At 47.1% G+C, this 19,194-nt stretch overlaps 1 protein-coding gene across 5 annotated transcripts; it reads left to right on the top strand.

The window, feature by feature from the left end:
* The first annotated feature begins 816 nt into the window (after nucleotides 1-816).
* Nucleotides 817-18,331, top strand: TBC1D24 (TBC1 domain family member 24). Of its 5 annotated transcripts, XM_015877399.3 has the most exons (10): nucleotides 817-886; nucleotides 3,329-3,379; nucleotides 5,880-6,099; nucleotides 7,191-8,213; nucleotides 9,234-9,251; nucleotides 12,307-12,465; nucleotides 12,640-12,703; nucleotides 13,387-13,482; nucleotides 13,919-14,153; nucleotides 15,067-18,331. In XM_015877399.3, exons 4-10 carry the CDS (start codon nucleotides 7,255-7,257, stop codon nucleotides 15,219-15,221), a joined length of 1,686 nt encoding a protein of 561 aa, XP_015732885.1. In that variant the 5' UTR covers nucleotides 817-886; nucleotides 3,329-3,379; nucleotides 5,880-6,099; nucleotides 7,191-7,254; the 3' UTR covers nucleotides 15,222-18,331. The 5 variants fall into 5 exon arrangements, with proteins under 5 accessions (XP_015732885.1, XP_015732884.1, XP_085370979.1 ...); XM_015877398.3 differs by lacking the exon at nucleotides 3,329-3,379; XM_085514853.1 differs by lacking the exon at nucleotides 9,234-9,251.
* Nucleotides 18,332-19,194: the final 863 nt, after the last annotated feature.

The raw sequence follows: 19,194 nt of genomic DNA, 5'->3' as shown, positions 1-19,194 counted from the left end.
GTTGCACCCAACAGTCATTGCATCCAATATGGCCAGCAAACATCACAGCCAATAACAAGCACTATACACAACAACCATCACACAACAACCATCACACAACAACCGTCACTCAACAACCATCACACAACAACCGTCACACAACAACCATCACACAACAACCATCACACAACAACCATCACATCCAACAACCATCACATACAACAACCATCACACAACAACCATCACAACAACCATCACACAACAACCATCACACAACAACCATCACACAACAACCATCACACAACAACCGTCACTCAACAACCATCACACAACAACCATCAGACAACAACCATCAGACAACAACCATCACACAACAACCATCACATACAACAACCATCACATCCAACAACCATCACAACAACCATCACACAACAACCATCACACACAAGTTGTTGCACCAAACAGCCATTGCATCCAATAGTTATCCCGACCAGCAAATATCACACCCAACAACTACTGTACACAACAACCATCACATCCAACAACCATCACATCCAACAGCCATTGCATCCAATAGTTATCACAGCCAGCAAACATCGCACCCAACAACAACCACTGTACACAACAGCCATGGCACCCAACAACCATCACATCCAACAGCCATCACACCACAACCGTCACACCCAACAGCCACAGCAATGAACACCCATCACACCGAACACCCATCGCACCTCACACCCCCCATCCATCCCCCCCACCCAGCCCACCCGTTTCCCGGACCCGCATGCGCACTCCCGGCCCGATGCTTGGGCAACTCGTGCGCATGCGCGCGGCGCCCCCGTGGCTGTGATCGGGTGGGTGCGGGTCCGTCCGTGCGGCGCTGCCGGGAGCGGCGGCGATAGGGGAGGTAAGGGCGGTGATAAGGGCGGTGATAAGGGCGGGGGGTCCTGCCGGTCCCGCTGTCCTGCCGGGCAGCTCTAAACCCGACCCACTGCGTGGGGCTGAGACACGGGCCCGGGGCCGGGCTGGGGCTCGTAGGGCGCCTCGCGGGGTCCCGGTGCGGGGTCGCCCCCCGGGCTCCGTAGTTCTCGCTGTACAGCGCCGCCTTCATGGTCCGGCCGTAGCGCGGTTGTGCTGCTCTGAGCCCGGCCATAAGCTGGATGCTCGGAGCTGTCTCAGCAACACGGCTCTGCTGCCCGCTGGTGTCGGTGTCCGTGTCCATCCCGGAGCCGCTCACCCAGGCGGGGATGCAGCTCCTCGGTTCGGGGGTGGCGGTGGGTTGGGCTGGAACAACGCGGCGATGGGGACCGTGACCCGAAACCGGCAGCGTTTGTGGCCGGGTCCTGCTGCAACTGCGGCGTCTAAAAGCAACTGTGGCTTAACTGCAGGCCGAGCTGATGGCTGCAGTGTGCGGGATGCTCCGAGCACAGAAATGATGCAGATATTAGCAGGAAAAGGGATTCCCTGCTGGAACACTCTGCTTCTCGCAGTGGCCGCCAGGCATCCCGTGTAGATGGTTGCTTTGCAGAAGCAGCGCTGCTCAGCGGTGTCTGAGCGCTGGGGCAGGGCGCTGTGTCAGCTCCTTGTTGCTCCCGAGCAATGTGTGGTGCTTACATCATTGATCATTAGTGAAATGGCTGTGGGTTTTGTTGCACAGCAGGCAGGAATCCTGCTGCCCAATGGCTTTTCTTTCATTAATATTTGAAAATTTGCAGGTGTTTGTGCAGCTCAGGTTTGAAGGCGAGGCAGAGCGCTTTCTGCTTCTCTTTCTCACTGTTAATAATTAAATGCTGCCAAGTAAATGTTTGTAACTGGCTGCCCATGAACCTTGCACATCTTTAAGCACCTCTGCACATCCCGGCCCTCTCTTTCTGTTGCAGCCTTTGATTACTTCCCTTGGTTGGGTTTTTCTTCATGCTGTAAACTTGAAGCCCTGGCACAGCCCCCCTCTCCATCAGTGCTGTTATTTGGATTGTAAACTGGTGAAAGCTATGGCTGCACTAAATTAACGAGCCCATAAATTCAGGACAAGCAAGCAGGTAAAGCGAACCAGTCCACGCTGCTTATGTCTCTCAGTGTCTCCAAGAACAAGGTTACTGCAATCTGATAACACTGCCCTGGCGTTTGTTTAGATCACGGGTGCTTTTGCTTCAGTGACGAAGCTGCTGGTGACAAACAAATTACAGACCATAGATTCAGTCCTTGCTGTTCTTGTGGCTCTTCAGAATGCATCCTGCTCTGTTAGGTTGGAGGAGCTGCTAAAGCTGCTCGTGTTTTGCTGTGAATGCCTGCTCAGAAGTAGATGTGGTAGAACTTGAATTAAGCTGTGTTCATTGTCTGGAAGAAAAGTGGCCATTTTCCATTTCTATAAAGCCTCAAATTGTGGCTGAGGACTGAAGTTTCTCTTAGAAATCCAATGCAAATATTCAGCTTTGTGTGCTGTGTCATTTAGAATGGTGGTTTGCAGGAGGGTTTATGTAGGTATTGCTGGCCTTTGGCCGCTGCGTCCCCTTGTACTTGACCAGGCAGTCACACGACCTGTCCGATATAAAAATAGAGCTAATTGAGCTGTATTAATGATTGACTTGTGTGGGTGGCTGGAATTATGAGCTGAAGGCATCCAGCTGTGGACTCAGCTGTTTGGAGTTCTCTGAACTAATACACGAATGTGCTGTTATCTGTGTTGCACCTGCACTTAGGCTTCACCTTATCTCATTTATTCTCCTCTTGCTTAAACTTTCTGAGTTTGAAGACGGCTTCCTGAGCTCTCTAATGTGTTGCAAAGCACCACGAGTTGTTGAGGGAAGGAAGTCCATAGGCTGGGTGTATTAGTGAGCGTGTTGAGTTGTGCTTGGTGTGTATGCTGGCAATAGGTGCATCTTGCATGTGGCTGCACTGGTTCTGGATTGCCTTGTTAGAATGTGTTCAGGAGGAAACAACATAAGGAAGAAGTGACTTGTCCAGAATGTGGCTCCTTTCTCAAAGCTGCCCATTTCACACAGAATTAGTGCCATTCCTGTAGTTTCATGGATCAAAACATGGGGCAGCACTGGAGAGAACCAGCAATAAACTACAAAGAGAATGTTGGCTAAAGGCATTTATTACAAAGGTGCACCAACAGTAATCCTGCTTGTGGTCTGAGAGACTGGATAATGTGGTTAATTAGCTGCTCTTCTGAATTGTTAGGGTATCTGTCCCCTTGTTCTCTGTTCTGTGAAGGCTGGGAGCCATGCAGAGGTTTGGGCAGATGCCTTTTAAAGGTTACAGAGGCCACTGAGGCACTTAATGCATGTGGATGCTGCCCACTGCATCACTGGTCCAGTTTTAACTTCTGTTTCCATACCAACAGATCCAGCAGATGGGTGGAAGTTGTAAGATCAATACAAGGACAAGCTCTAAGGTGAGGGGTAGTAAGATCCTTGCTTATTGGGGTTCATTTGGGACAAAGACTATTTGAACCCCAAAGAGTATGAGAAACCAGTGGGGTTTTGTTACTGATAGACATTGGCCAGGGCTGTGCTCCTGAAGCTGGAGCCCAGCTCATGCTGTACACGGTGCCTGGGGCGATGCACGAAGAGATCGAACTGCATTTAACTCATCAAAGCAATCCATCAAACTCACATCCTCTGCTGAAAAGGATCGTTGCTCCAAAGTGCATCGGCATGGTGCAAATTGCTTTGCTGTGCGTGCAATTAGCTGGTTGTGTTCGGCTTGTTTTGTTGCTAAGTGGTGTGTTTAGTTTTGTCTGATATCTTCCTAGCTAATCTGTGGAATGGGAAATCACTGAAGCTGTAAATACAACCAGATGGGAGGTGCTGGGGGAAGGAAGGATAGCACTGTGACATCCAGTCTTGCTTCCAGACCCGTGTAGCAGAGATGTCAAGGTACACTGCTGTAGGCCTGGACTCGGGGAACCAAAAGACGCACCCAAGTATTGGGTAGGAAAGACTTAAGAGTGTGCTAGTCACTTTTCCTCAGCAGCTTTACCAGCTTAATGTACTGCTTTGTTCTTTGGTGTATGAAGTGAAAACCTCAGGTGTGATTCAGTGTTGCCCAGGGATGGCAGAGCACGCTGTAGAAAGCATGCAGAAATGTTTATTGCGCGTTTCTACACGTAGCAAAAGGTGCTGGGAAAGTGGTCTTTGTTAAGAGCAGTGTAGCAGTGCATGCTTAGAATGGGATCATAGGATCACAGGATGGCTTGGGAGGGACCTTAAAGGTCATCCACTGCCAGTTCAAACCTTTTCTATACTGAATGATGTGTTTCTAACTGGTCCCTGATTGCCACACTTCATTGCTCAACATTTTATACAACTGCACTTTTCAGACATCTTCTGAAAGTAGCCCACATAACAACAGGAAGAAAGAGGGGAATGGAATGAAAATGTGGCTGGGCTGGGAAGCCAAATGTTTCCTGACAGTGCAGTCACTGACTTGAAATTAGGCCAGCTCCAGTTCCATGGCCAGTGTTCGGTTTTGAGTGATGATCTTTATTTCTCTGCTTCACTGCTCTGATCTGAACTTGGAAAATCTTTTGTCTGTGCTGCAGCCATTTTGGGTGTATTTTCACTTCTTCTGTTTCCCTCTTGCTGTTGGAGCTGGTAGCTCCATTAGGGGTTCATAGATTCAGCAACATCAAAATTGTGTGGCAGCTACTGATAGCAAAGTTTGCTCTTTTCTGTGCTGGTTCCTGTCTTGGAGAAGACAGTCTGATTAGAAGGGAGAATGGGGTCTTTCCCATAAAGAGGCACGTTCAGCTTTCAGGCTGTGCCAGTTTTTTTGTTAATATTTTGAATCTCCTCCGAGGTTCTTCACAGTGTCCCAATTCTCTGCAGCTCAGCACTGAGCCCTTCTGTTACCCAGGGGTCACCTTAGAGGACACTCACTGCAACATGTTGCTGGCTTCTCTAAAGTTATTTCAGCAAGGGGCAGAGACATTTGTTGTGTTGCAGAGGTATCAATCTCAGTGCCTTGTCTGTGTATTTATGCCTATATTTCATTCTGAACTGTCTAATCCCCTACTCTGTGTGTGACAGCTAAGTGGAGTGGAGGGTAAATGAAGGTTGGGAAGGAGTGGGAGAAGGGAAGGAGTGGGAGAAGGGAAGGAGTGGGAGAAGGGCACCACAAAGGTTGGCTAGAATTCCTCTAAAGTTTCAGTCTCTTCTCAGGCAAGTAAATGCTCCCATTTGGAGTCCTGCTGGCTTGTAGCTGTTGGCACAGGGTCAGGAGCTATGCACCATTACACTGGAGCACACTAATTCTGTTGGCTTTGCTAGCGGTTAAGAGCTGCTTTAGTGACCTTGACAAAGCCTGTTTGCTTTGCTGCCTTCTTTTAATTCAGGTCTTTGAAAAACACGAGCTGACGGACGTACAGGAACAGCCAGCAGGTTTATCCCAGCCAAAGTGTGTGTGAGAATGAAAGCTCTGATCAGAACTTCTGTTAGTCTCGTTTCTGACCCTGTGCCACTGACCTCAGTGAGCTTCCTGAGGAGCTCATCACATTCAGTAGATTCTGGAATGGGAAGAAACTTCCAGAGGGGAAAGTGTTTGTTTGTTGCAACCTCTAAACATGCCTTTGACTTTGAGTGATAGAAAGGAGGAAAAAGAACAGCCCAGGTGTCACGCTGACTGCCTCATGCATTGACTCATAGAGGTTTTGCTCAGCTCTTTCTAATAGAAGTACAAATGGCTCCCAAGGGATGATGGCAGTTGCAATGGAGATTCCATCAAGTATGGGATTGCAAGTGTTTCTACACTGAAGTGACCATGAACTGTGTGGTTCAACCTTCTGTGCTTTATTCACTGCCAATTGTCATTTAATTTCTTTTCTCCACAAGGATGTTATGTAAAATGAAAGATAAATTCAATTAAAGATAATTAATTTCCCTTGCGATTCCCAGGTGAAGAGTGATGGAAAAGCCTGAACTCTCTCAGAGCTGACATGGACTCTGCATCAGACTGATGTCCTACCATCACTGCCTCTGAGTGCCCTGTAGACATGCTCATGGACAGACAGTGCTTCCAAACACTGTAATACGCCCTGCTTGCAGAAGTGAATCAAGGACTACACGTTACCTCTTCAAGAATTAACTTTAAATAAGAGTACAACACACAGAAATGGTGAGCGCTTCTCTATTGCTCTTACATTTTGTGATGTAGATTTTTTATTAAAACAGATCCTTTGGGGGTAACCTGAGAAATATTTCCAAGAACAAGAGCCACCCCTCAGCTGTCTGTGAGAGGCTCCTGTGTGCGGCTGGCAGCCTTCTGACTAACTTAATTAAACATAATTCAAATGTGGGTATTAATGGGTGCAGTCACCCTGTTTTTGGGGTCCCAGGTATACTTCAAAGCAGGAGTCAACTAGTAGATCATGTCATTGTGTGGTCTGAGGAACTAGGAGCTGGTGCCTGATCTTTCTGCTCCCGTTCATGTTTCACGTTCTCTAACGGTGGTAGCAGGCCCTCTAGAGGGTGATTTGCTCATCGACATTTGTATAAGATCAGAACCATGTGTCCAGTGCAGTGCTCAGGAGGTTTAAGAGGTGGTTTCCTTAATCTGTTCTAAGCTGACGTGAGCCTGTATTGCTATTACAAGGATGGTTCTGCCTTGCGGTCATCTCTGCACTGGCACACTGATGTTGAGCTGGCTGCACACCTTGCGTATCCAATGGAAAGGAAAAGAGGACCAGATCAACAAACCAATCTTGGTGATCGTGTGGCTGCATGAGAACCAGTTGCAAATGTGGAGAAGCAGCTGCGAGTTACATGGTTGTGTCTAGCACGAGTTCAGCATCTCTTTTCACGAGCTGCAGAGTATTGGAACAGTTTAAGCTGCTCGTGAAACTGCTTACTGTTAGTATAAGTGGTGTTTACTTCCCCAGCAACTTAGGAATAGAGACTGCAAATGGAATAAACTTTGCAGTGTGTATTTCTGAGTTGAATGCATCTGTTCTCTTCAGTGAGAAGTTACTGTAAAAGCCCATGCCTCTGCTCGGGTCTGCCATTAGGGAACTCACTTCATGTGCAGGTGTGCTTAGAATCCATCAGTGAGTTATTGACAAGCACTTAATGAGAATGGAAGTGAAGTTTAGCTTAAAAATAACAAAAATGATTTTTAAAAGAGAAGAGCGAGTCAAATGTATTCTTGTGTTCCTAAAGAAAACAGGACATCGTCTCTTATTCAAACATGTTTTTAATTATTTTTTTCAGAAAAAGCCACAAGTCATTTAATGATCACTTCTCATAGTTTTTCTCCTGTTCTTCCCTTGGAGTCATGGATGAATACAACCGCTTTGTGGACTGGGACAAAATGGATGTTACTGTCCAGAGCCAGGATATAAAGGAGCTGACCTGCACAGAGTTCCAGGAGCTGAAGCAGCTGGCCCGGCAGGGCTACTGGGCCAAGAACCATTCCCTGAGAGCCAAGGTGTACCACAAGCTGATTAACAACATCCCGTGTCGCACAGTGACCCCAGATGCAAATGTTTATCGGGACATTGTGGTGAAGATAGTTGGAAAACGTAACAGTAGTTCCCTTCCACTGCCAGAGTTTGTGGACGACAGCCTTGTCCCCACGTACTGCTTGAATGCAGAAGGCATCGGGGCCGTTAGGAAGATTATACTGTGTATTGCAAATCAGTTCCCAGACATATCGTTTTGCCCTGCTCTGCCTTCTGTGATAGCTTTGCTCCTCCACTACAGCAAGGATGAGGCAGAGTGCTTCGAACAGGTTTGTCGCATCCTTGCTTGCAACGACCCATCCAAGCGTCTCATCGATCAGACGTTCCTGGCTTTTGAGTCCTCCTGCATGACTTTTGGGGACCTGGTGAACAAGTACTGCCAGGCAGCACACAAGCTGATGGTGGCCGTGTCTGAGGACGTGTTGGAGGTGTACTCTGACTGGCAGAGGTGGCTCTTTGGAGAGCTGCCCATGGTTTACATTGCTCGGGTCTTTGATGTGTTTCTGGTGGAGGGTTACAAAGTTCTCTATCGTGTCGCGTTGGCTATTCTGAAGTTCTTTCACAAAGTCAGAGCTGGGCAGCCCATGGAGTCTGACAGCGTGCAGCGGGATATTCGGGCTTTTGTGAGAGACATTGCTAAGTCGGTGTCCCCAGAGAGGCTCCTGGAAAAAGCCTTTGCCATCCGCCTTTTCTCACGGAAGGAGATCCAGCTGCTGCAGATGGCCAATGAGAAAGCCTTACAGCAGAAGGGCATCACAGTCAAACAGAAAAGGTAGGGGGCTCTCCACAGGCAGTTCGAGTGAGCTCCTCAAACATGAGATCCTGAGGATTCCTCACTGATGCGTGGTCAGCCTGCCCTGGGTTGACTGATGGGGAAGGAGAGCTCTACTGGTGCACTTTCTCTGCTGACTTTCTCTCTGTGCACTTGATTAGAAAAAGTCAGCAGCACCAAATTAAGTCTTGCTGGGGTTCTAGCTGGAAGTGTGGTGTATTTATGGTTATTTTTTTAGAGATTTCCTTCATGTGCTGAAATTCAGAAGAGCTGTCGTATCCTTTCTGAGAATATTAGTATGTCGTTCAGCAACAGGATGAAAGTTAAGCAAGAGCTCCCATTGCAATGAAGGCTGGGCTTAAGTTGGAAGGGACCTTGAAGATTATCTATGTCCACTCCCCTACCCTGGGTTGACATCCACGAGATCAGGCTGCTCAGGGCCCCATCCAGCTTGGCCTTGAAAGGTGATGTAGGGCTATTCTTGCTCGTAACAGAGGTACATTCCAAGCAAAACTGATTTAGTTGGTAACCATGTTACTGATGAAAACCTTGTATCCTCTCTCAGCTACTTTTGTAAACATATCAGAGCTTCCCACCATCCCTCGGCTTGGCAGCGCTGTGAGCTGGGCTCACTTTGGATCCTGCTGTGGGTTGATGTGGTTTATGGAGAAGTGAGCTTTCCTCCAGTGCTCAATAGGACGTCAGCTTTCTTGTCCAGATACGCACTTGGCCTCTGCAAACAGATGAGGGATTATTTTCCAATCCAACAACTGAGCGGGTAGCGAAAAGGGGAAAAAACAGAAGGGAGAATGTAGAAAATGTGTTAACAGAGCTTGTCTTTGTATTTCCTCTTACTTGGTGATTCAAATCAAACTGTACTTTTGTTTCTTTCTAGGCTCCTTACGTTCACTTTGTCAAGGCTGTAGAAAATCACTGATCTTTTTCTGTCTTTTTTTGTCTTCCTCCTCATCCATTCTCCTTCTGTCAATCCCATCCCCACTGCACCCCTCCTGTCTGCAGTGTTACATCTCCAAGAAGGTAGGTTCCAACACTTGGATCTCTGCGCTCTGCTCGCTTCTTCTATCCTTGCCTGGCTTTTACTCCAGAGCTGTCACTATTGCTAATGCTGGGGCAAGAAAAGCAAGGCAGCAATTACAGCATCAGATTGCTGCGTAACAACTGCATACGCTCTTACAAAGTTGGTTCAAAGCACCTGCAAAGTCGTGAGACTGGGGGGTTGTGGATGCAGCTGCTCAGCATGGTGGTTTGCATGTGGCAGCGCACATCTTTATGGCCCAGGATGGAAAAGCTTGGTGTTAACATTCAAACCAAAGTCATCCCAGTGCTGGAAGAAAAACTGGTACATGGTTGGTTGGTTTGGTTTGGGGGCTGTGGGTTTTTGTTGTGGGGTTTTCTTTTTGTCGTCCCTGTTGCTTTTTATACTGTCAGGTATTGCCCATGTTCAGACCCAGCGTGTGCTGGTGCAAATTTATGCAAGGCATGCTTGATTTATTTTTTCTTTGCAAGCTTTCTGCAACTGATTGAAGGGCTGTTGGACTGAACCCAACTTGGCACACTCCTGAAAGAAACTCGTCTCGTTTTATACCACTTTATACTTATTTCTAAGTGGAAATTCTTCTGTGTCAAGAAGGTCAGAGCTACTCAGCCATGCAGCACTGTTGGGTAATTAAGGCATTCATCAAGTCTTGATCCAAAAAGCATTTCTCCCAGAACAAAAACCAGTGATTGTAAGACCCGATAAGCAGAGAACTTGCAAAGAAGGGACTGTCCTGTGAGCATTGAGTCCCACAGATGTACGGCTCCAAATGAACGCCACTGGGACAATGTTGGGCCTTGTTGCAGGTGCCCTGGGTTAACTTCAGTGAGAGATACATGCTAATATTTGTACTAACTTATAAAATCAAAGTGGGACTAATTTCCATGTGTTTTCATGTCTGAAAGAGCACCTTGAGGGCAAATTCATCAAAGCGTGTTTCATTTCATATACGGCGTGTGGAGGATTTTGTGTCCGATCAGTCAGAGTGCTTTTAATTCCAGCCAAGCAGACCTGTGAATTCCACTTGTTATTGTACCACCGTTACAAGATTCTGAAGGCAGCAAAAAGCAGAAATCAATCTGTGCTGGGAAGTGGGGAGTTCAGGGCTGAAGGGGCCGGTGTGGATGAGAGCAGTGCCAGCAGCCAGCCTGCAATGCTGGCTTATGTTTCAACCTTCAACACCTGCAGCTGACAGTTAATGACTGAAAGGAAATGTATCACCTCCACCAGGCCTTTACACACTTAAATTGTGCTGCTTTCTAATTCGGTAGTATCTGGTGGTACTTGGATTTAGAACAGTTGTCTTCAGAACAGATGTCTTCCCAGCATCCCAATAAGAAACAGACTGCTATGAGCACTAAGGGTGAGGGCTCAGTTAACTTGTTCAGTTCTGATGGTAGTTTCAGGGCTCATCTCCATGCTTTGCCAGTCCAAATCCAGTGTGCTCGGCTTTGTTTTCCACTGGATGACTTTGAAAGGGCTGTGGTAGCAATGGCAGCTAAGCTTCATTGTCAGCATCTGGCACGAAGTGGAACCTCTCATTTTGTGTGCTGTTCATTTTCACTCATGTACTGCTTGAAACGCAGCTGCCCAGCTGAAGCAGATGGTTTTCAGTGTTAATAATATTTTCTAAGGTTAACAGAAATGTTGCCAATAAGGAGAGGAGGAATGAAGGTCGGGTACTTGTAACCCTAGTGGCAGTTTTCTGAAAGCCATCAGATTTATGGAGCAGTGCAGAATTTGTTTTGGAGAGGACTGATGTCAAGGGGGCTGGTTTCAACACTGGATTACATTTCCAGTCTTAGGCACCTATGGCTGTGATTTATGATGGGGAAATAAGTCATTTCATACAGAACCCTGCAGCCGAGCTGTGACCCAGGTTTCACTCACTGAATGGTGTTCCATGAATCTGGGAGGAAGGAAATGCAAAACTATCCCCCAAAAATGCATGAGACCCTGAATTGGAATATTCTTGCAATTCTTCCACGAGCTGAACTGCATGCACAGCAAACTGCACAAACCTTGGTGCAACTAATTGCTGCTCGGTAACGTAATATCTTGTGCGAGTCCATCTGTCACTTATCCCATGTTCTTGGCTGTCACATTTGCATTTTAAAAGTCTTTAACATCACTCATGAATTCAATAATGCTCGTTTAATCCCCAGGCTCCAAGTCTGTGTGTTTATTGAAGCTGAGAACCGAAGGCTGGTTGAGATGTTCTGCTCTTATTGCTACTTTTATTACTTTTTGAAAGCCACGAGTCAGTTTTCATAGCCATGTCAGGTCCCCTTTGGGGATGGGGGTGATTTGCAGGGTGAGTCCCTGGGGTTCCTTCACTTCACCTGCTCAGATTTTGTCTGCATCCGTAGGGCTGGGAACTTCTTCACTTCTTAATTAAGTGAAGTTTTAAGGTGAATACTGCAGACTCACCAGGGTGAGTCTTAATTAAGTGAAGTCATTCATAAGAAAGTGCTTCCAGTTGGAGAGACTTTGCAAAAGCTTCAAATATTTGGCTTGGATTAGCATTGCTTAGCATAATGGTGCTGATTCCTCTAAGATTTCCGAGGGTTTTTCCCATTCCATAATACAGGCAGCACCGCAGAGGGGAAAAGATGCTCTTTCTCTTATATTTTCTGTCTGTTTCTACAGGTCTGTTGTTCTTTGCACTTAAGTACCAGCACTGGTAAGACCAGCTCACACAGCACATTCAGGTTGCTCTGTTCAGTGTCAGGGTCAAGCCAGCTGCCTCACTGTTATGCCCTCCGTATATACAGATGCAGGCCACAGCTGCCATGCAGAGGTGTTGCTTCAGGTGTTCCAGTAAGGATGGGTCACTTCTTCCCAAAGACCTTGTTAAACTGCTGTATTTTATATTCTTCACTAAATCGCGGCCTTCTAATCCCGTGGGTCGGAGCTTTGGGTACTGACATATCTGCCTTTAGGTCTTTAGGTGTTCAGCCCTTGTTGCCATCCAGTAACTGGTCTGCTGCTTGGGTTCATTCATTGTGTCTCAATGTTTTGTGCTGTGTTTCTCAGGCAGAATGTGCACTTGGCCGTCCACGCAGAGAACTTCAAGTCTGAAATTGTCAGTGTGAAAGAGATGCGAGATATCTGGTCGTGGATCCCAGAGCGCTTTGCTCTGTGCCAGCCCCTCTTGCTCTTCACCACCTTGGAGCACGGCTGTAGTCTGAGCAGGTAATGGCAGCTTCCCCTGCCCTTCTTTAGGGCAAAAAAGCTCCTGTAGCCTCAGATGATTTTTTTTGCCATGCCATCAGCTGAAGGAGGGGGCGGTGCCTGAAGTGAAGGTGCAAATGTGCTGCAGTCGGTGTTGGTTGTTGAGAGCTTATTTTTGTGTGCTTTGCACTTCAGGTTCTATTCTCACAGTGAGGGACATGAACCTACTCTTCTTCTCATTAAGACCACAGCAAAAGAGGTGAGTGAGGTAAAAGGCGACTGAAGAAGGTGGGTTCTGAGCAGTTGTGTTGCAATACAACCTTACATGCAGCAGTTTTGAACAAGCTGGAGTGGCTCCAGTGTTGTTTTTCTCTTTGTTTTTTAATAATTGCATGCTTTAATTTATTCTGCTTGTTGATTATGGGACTATATGTTCTTTGGTAAGTCTTGTAAACTAGATTTTGGCCTGCTGTTCGTCTTAAGTAATGGGGGGTGATGGACTGTAGCCACACACTGAGCTCTTGGACAGAATCTTAGTTACAGAATCGGGAGATGCTGTGGAAATGTATAAACTTGTGGTTCACAGTAGCTCAAGGCTACTGTGTGCTAGCACAGAATGGTCAGCCAGAACTGCTTATACTGTGACTTTGGATGCTAAAAAGAGGAAGTAATGTCAACGCTTGCAGCGTTTCTCCTGTAAGGCCTCAGAGATGTAAAATAATTTATGAAACACTTGGTATTTGCAAGGTGCTCCCCAGCAGATTAAAGCAGTTTAAATCTATCTTTAGCTATAAGTACTTGTGCTGCCTTAATCCACTGATGCAGAGCTTTTGAAAATCGACGCTTCAGTTCTGGACTCTGCAGCGTTGCTCTCAATTGTTGAGACACACTTTGCTCTTCCATGGAGCTTCCATGGCATCCTGATTTTGCTGTTCACTCCAGGTCTGCGGTGCTTTCCTGTCCACGGACTGGAGCGAGCGCAGGCGAGGTGGGAACAAGCTGAGTTTCTTTGGGACGGGGGAGTGCTTTGTGTTCAGGGTGAGTATGGTTTCCTTGTTCCTGCCCTGCAGTGAGGCATGTGCTGTGCTGGTGGGAATAACTCACGCTTCCCTTCCAATGGAGGAGGCTGGATTAATGTACTTCTAGTTCCTGAAGCCTGCCGAGCACTTTGGATTGGATGGAGGAAATGTTACTTTTCAGTTTTGTGCTGAGCCTTTTTTGCCCGGTGCTCAGAGTTCTTTCTTACAAGTTTTGTTACAGTAACTTGGGAACCACTGTGCTGTTTTTTCAGTCACTTAAAAAGCAAAGATATGAAGAAAAGACAATATCCAACCTTAGCAGCAGTTTGGTCCGATCTTCACCCCAGTGGTGTGGGTGGAATCTCGAGGGGTTCGGGTGTTGTTTTCCCTGCAGAGCTCTCTGCACTGTTATTATTTGCTGACAGAAAGTTCTGTTTTGCTCCTCACCTGCACAGCTGCAACCAGAAGTGGAACGCTACGAGTGGGTGATCATAAAGCACCCAGAATTGGCTGCAAGTGGTTCTGAGCCAGAAAATCATGCCTCGCCAGCTTCCAACACCTTGTCCTTTAGAGGCACCCCCTCAGACCCATCAGATCGCCTTTCTCCCTTCTTATCAGCTCGGCACTTCAACTTACCATCCAAAACAGCTTCCATGTTCATGGCTGGCAGCAGTGAATGCATCATTATAGGTAAGTCAGTGTGAGAATCTGAGGGTCCATTCCACACCAGCTCCTGTCACTCCTATTAGATGAGAGAGTCCCATTTAATTACCATATATGCATTTCAGTATTAGTAGTACTATTTGTGTTATTATTTAGAGAGAAGAGTTGGCAAAGCCTGGTATTACTCAACAAGAGCTTTCCTTGGGAATGTGCATTTTAAGTAAGATCTTTGATAGTAACTCGTAGCTTTAAGCACAGCAATACCTTCATCCTGCATAGTGGTGAGAAGTGGTTCTTGAAGAGGAACTTAGTTTGCACTGAGGACTTCGTTCATAGGGTAGAACGTGAAGCACATTCATTCTTCGGAGCTGTATTAGATCTGTGATGATACTGACTTTGGTGAAAGCCTGCTTAGTGAAGTTGTCATTTAAATGGTGGCAGATATAGAACTGTAGTTGTCCTTGTGCCAGAAAGCTGGACTTGACACACGTTAGGAGTGCAGCCAGCCCAGTGATTTTATCAGCACCATCAGATGCCTGATGATTTTCCACTTAGCAGCACATGCAGTGATCAGCCATGAGTTGGGCAGAGTCTGTCTGAGTTTTCACTTTAAAAAGATGCTGAGATAAGACTTGTGTTCATTTCTGCTGTTCTGGCCTCATGAAGCGTTCCTTGATATCCATTGAATTTGGCAGCATGTGTTGGCATTTAATGTCTTTTCAAACTGTAATCTTTGAAAGCTGACATGATTTCCTTGCAAATCATGCCTAGTGACTTATTTGTCTGAACAAAGCAGTGCCCATCTGTCTGGTTTTTGTTCAACTCTCGCCTGTTGGACATGCCTGATTTAGGGCTTCTGGTGTTGAAATCAGCTTGTATAACAGTTTCTCATCCTAAAACATGCAAAGACAGCTTTAAACTTGGGATTTTCTCTTCCCAGGAGGCGGTGATGGCCAGGCTCTGTACCTCGATGCAGACCTGAACCACGGAAGGACCAGCCACTGCAACACTTTCAACAATCAACCGCTGTGTTCCGAAAGCTTCCAGATCTCTGTCTTGGAGGTGTGGGGCTTCAGGGACACCGTGAATGGCTGACAGGACTATCGTTACTCAGCTAAACTTTCAGTCGTCGTAGGATTCCCAAGGCAAATCGTAATGCAGGAGCCAAGTTAGAATGTAATTCCCACTGGACTCAGTGTTCCTTAGTAATTACTAAGCAGTGCACTTGGATGCAGGGCTTAGTTGTTTACTCTTATTTAAGACAGGTGAAAGTGATGTACCCTCTTAGCTCCTTAGCTTGGTACCTCTAGAGACCCAGTGTGGCTGGCTTCAGGTGTTGATATTAGGTAAAAGTGAAAACAATGTTATTTCAAACAATCCTAAATGTATATAAGTCCGTATCAGGGGACAGTTTTGCAGTTCACCACAGTTCCTCAGAGGTGCTGAGCTGCCTGAGTTGTACTGTAGAGCATCTGGCCCAAGCCAGAAATATCAAATGTCCATTTACAACAACACTGGAGACCTCAGATTTGACATAGGGCAGTAGTTCTTAAACCACTGCCCCAATGTGAACAGATATTGTGCAGACAAATCGTGAGTGCCACTGGTGTACCATCAGTATCGTTCTGGGAGTCAACTATGAAGGAACTGTGATTGCTTGTTCCCCTCCTGCTCGTACCCGAGTCCTTGATACATTCCAGTTGCATCTCTGAGAGGAGGGTGTCCAGACTGGGCAGTGATATCTCAGAGGCTTGATTTTGTTTACATTCCTATTTCATATCAGTATAATAGCTTCAGACTGACTCAAGTTTCAGACAGCTGGAAGCACAAGATTATGGAACAGTGCTTAGATACATTTCTTTGTCTTTTGTGGAAGCTGAAATGAAACATTAAAAGTATGATTAACTGTGCGGATATCACTGAATGTTTAGGGAATTAAGCACTGGGGTTCAGGAGCTTCGTGCACCCTCCTCAAGTCAATGGGGGAATGTAGGAGGGGGATCTTCTGTGCAGTGTTACTCTGGGTGTGAATAAGTTTCCCAGGGAACTCTGGGTGACATTTGTTCCATATCACAAGGAGGGAATAAAGTGCTGGTGGTTTTTTTGGCTGTTTAATCCAACGTCTCTATTGCAGCGGGGAAAACACGATTAGTATCACTAAAAATTTACAGTGATAGAAGATCAGTTGGGCTGGACAGGGTCACGTCAACATTCAGAGGTCACAAGTCAGACAGGTTAATAGTGTTGGCTCGTACAGTTTGTTGGCAAACAGAACACCCCGTGTCTTTGCTTCTTGCAAAGAGGATCAGCAAACTTGGCAAAAACGTGAGTTGTTTCTTAAGGTGCCATTTTGAACGTGTTTGTTTTCTGAATAACTCCTTGGAATACCTGATTGTGTCTGCAAATCCAAGATGTCACCTTTTGCCCCATGTGTATTTTCCAATTATGTTCTTTCTCATACAGCTGCTGTAGGTTTACTGGAAGCTCGACTGAACTGGAAGGGTTGGTATTGTTCAGTTGTGGATGTTAATGGGGGGGAGCCTTACAGTCAGACCTGGTTTTGATGAATGCTGGCTCCTGCCTTTTTTCCAAAGCTGGCAGTGTCATTTTGCACTTGGCAGCATCCCATCATCTTCCTGTGGCAAATCAGCTGGAAAACATACCACATTTAGCAGGATCTCTTAAACAGAGCTGGGATTTCTTAACTTTGTCCATATCCACCTGCAGCAGTGATTTTAGTCTATTGTAGCATTCTCCTCTTGCAGTCATCCTGCAGTGCTGGTGTTGTCTTCCAATAGCCTAAATAAGCTGCAATAGTCTGGCAAGATACATTGTACAGAGCTCTGTTATCGTCACACATTCCTTAGGTCCAGTAAAAATGGTTTGTTTTCCAGTGTAGATATTATGTTTCCTTGTGCAGATATTACAGTTGTGAGGTGTCCTTGAGGAGCTGGACTGTGAAGTGACTTTCTTTGCAGTAGCAGAGAGGCGTTTTTTGTCCCTGCAGATAATGGTTGTTGCTGACCAAGTGTCTATCAGCAGTCCGAGTCGTTGGGCCAACAGTTGATGTGTTCACGTGCAAAACCCTCGAGATAGGCTGCAAACAAACAGCCCTTGGAGGATAATGGGTACAGTGGGTGCCTTCCCAGAAGGTCTGGGCTATCTGAAGTGCCCCAGCTGCAAAGTGCTTTGGATTCTGTTACAGCTGCCTCCATGTGCCCTCCATGTGCCCTCCTGCCTGCTTGCAGTCCTGCTGGTTTCAGTGTCAGCAGGAGCGTGGCTGTCCCTGCAGGAGCTGCTTGATGTGAAGATGCAGAGCTGAAGGCTGAGCATTGGCTGCCATGGTTCTCCAGGAGCAATTTGCTTTCCTGAGGAGCTGGTTTTGTTTTGTAATGCTCTCTTGAAGGCAGAAAAGAAGAAAAACTCCTGACGCTGGCAACTTGCATGTATTTATAAGAGGCATCAAAGTTGCTTCCAGGCCACAGGAACAGGCTGCACAGGTTTCCCCACTAGGTTCACAAGCTGCCATCCCTGCACTTGGGCATGATCTGTGTTCTCATGGAGGGTGTTTAAGGCAGGAAAGGGGGAAAAACTTCAACTTCTGTGTTGGGATAACTGAAGGCAGATCGGAGGGGCAGGCAGTACTGCTCTCTGAGGAGCTGAACATGAATGCCAATAAGAAAGCTGTGTTTTGCCATGGGAGGAGTGGGACTTACATATCAATCAGCTGCTGTCTGTGTGTGTGCTCTGAAGTTTTTGCTCTTTCTTTGAAATACATCCACGTTTTTGATGGGGAGTGAGCTGACCACGCTGCCCATGCAGTCACTGTCACCATGATGATGCTGCAGTGAGTGGGGACCGGAGCTCAGCTGCTGTAGCCAACACCTGGGGCACAGCTGTGGGGCAGATGGGAGGCTCAGGACCCCCACTCACAGCCCAGGGTTCCCTCCTGCCAATTCTGCTGTCGTGGGTGTTGTACTGAGCTGTTCAGAGCTGAGATGAGTGTGTTATTGGGTGATGTGCTGCCAAAGTGCCGCCCTGTGTCGGTGATGTTTTGTCTTGTATTGGATTGCATTAAAAGGCGTTGGACTGCAGAAGCCACCGACCTCATCCTTCAGCAAAGCTGTCTCTGGGTTTGTCCTTCCTGTAAACCTCCTAACAAAGTGATCTGCTAAAGCTGAGAAATAAACCATTGGTGAAAAAGAGTTTGCTGAATTTGCAGAACCCACTCGTGCCGTTTCTGTGCCTGGTGTTCACTGCAGGGAAAGCCCGCGGCCAGCAGAGGTTCCCCTTGGATTCATCATGGTTAGGAAAAGCCATTCCTGCTCCTTCCATCACAAACAGAACCAATTCTACAGCCCCAGAATTGAGTAAACGGAGACCATTGGAGTACCTTTTTCCTACCATAGACACAGGGGCAGGGCAAGGGGACAAGCAGGAGGCTTCCTCCAGACGGGCTCACTTTTGGAAATCACATTTAAGCATTAAGCTCCGTAATTCACCATTTGACAACTGCACTAATGGCCCAATGCCTGCAGAGCTGAGGGGGTGAGCTGAGCAGCGTGGGCTGCTGGGCTCAGGACTCTGCATCTGCTTCGAAGTATGTGGCCGTGGACCTGAGAGGAGAATGGGATGCTCGGCTGCAAGGAGCAGTGGCAGGGCTTGGTGGGGTGGCAATGGCTGTTCATCGCTCCTGGGCCCCTCAGCTCTGCTGTCTGAGGCTGCTTGTCTCTCCATTGCAGAATGTGTGATGGTCTGATCAGTGAAACGGCCCATCCTTCAGCTGGGTGATGGCTGAGGGCGTTCAGCCCCTGTTCTGCTTGTACCTCTTGGGCAAACACAGATAAGGCTCCAGGAGTGTCTGCCCTGACCCTGCCTGCATTGCTTCCTGTTGCTGACTCAGCTCTGGTTCTGTTTGTTGGTGATTCACGTCCCTCTTTATGGCTGAGGTGTCCTCCCCGAGCTGTGCCCTTCATCTGCCATTGACAGTTTCTTTGGTGGTCTTGGAGCCCTTCTGATCCCTCACAGCCACACCAGGTAAGGAACCAGCCTGGGGAAGCCCTGTGGC

The sequence above is a fragment of the Coturnix japonica genome, chromosome 13 (genome assembly GCF_054131305.1).
Source record: "Coturnix japonica strain WE chromosome 13, WE-NBRP24, whole genome shotgun sequence".
Lineage (NCBI taxonomy): Eukaryota > Metazoa > Chordata > Aves > Galliformes > Phasianidae > Coturnix > Coturnix japonica.
Note: the sequence above shows the minus strand (reverse complement) of the source record. Positions and strands in the feature narration are given on the sequence as shown.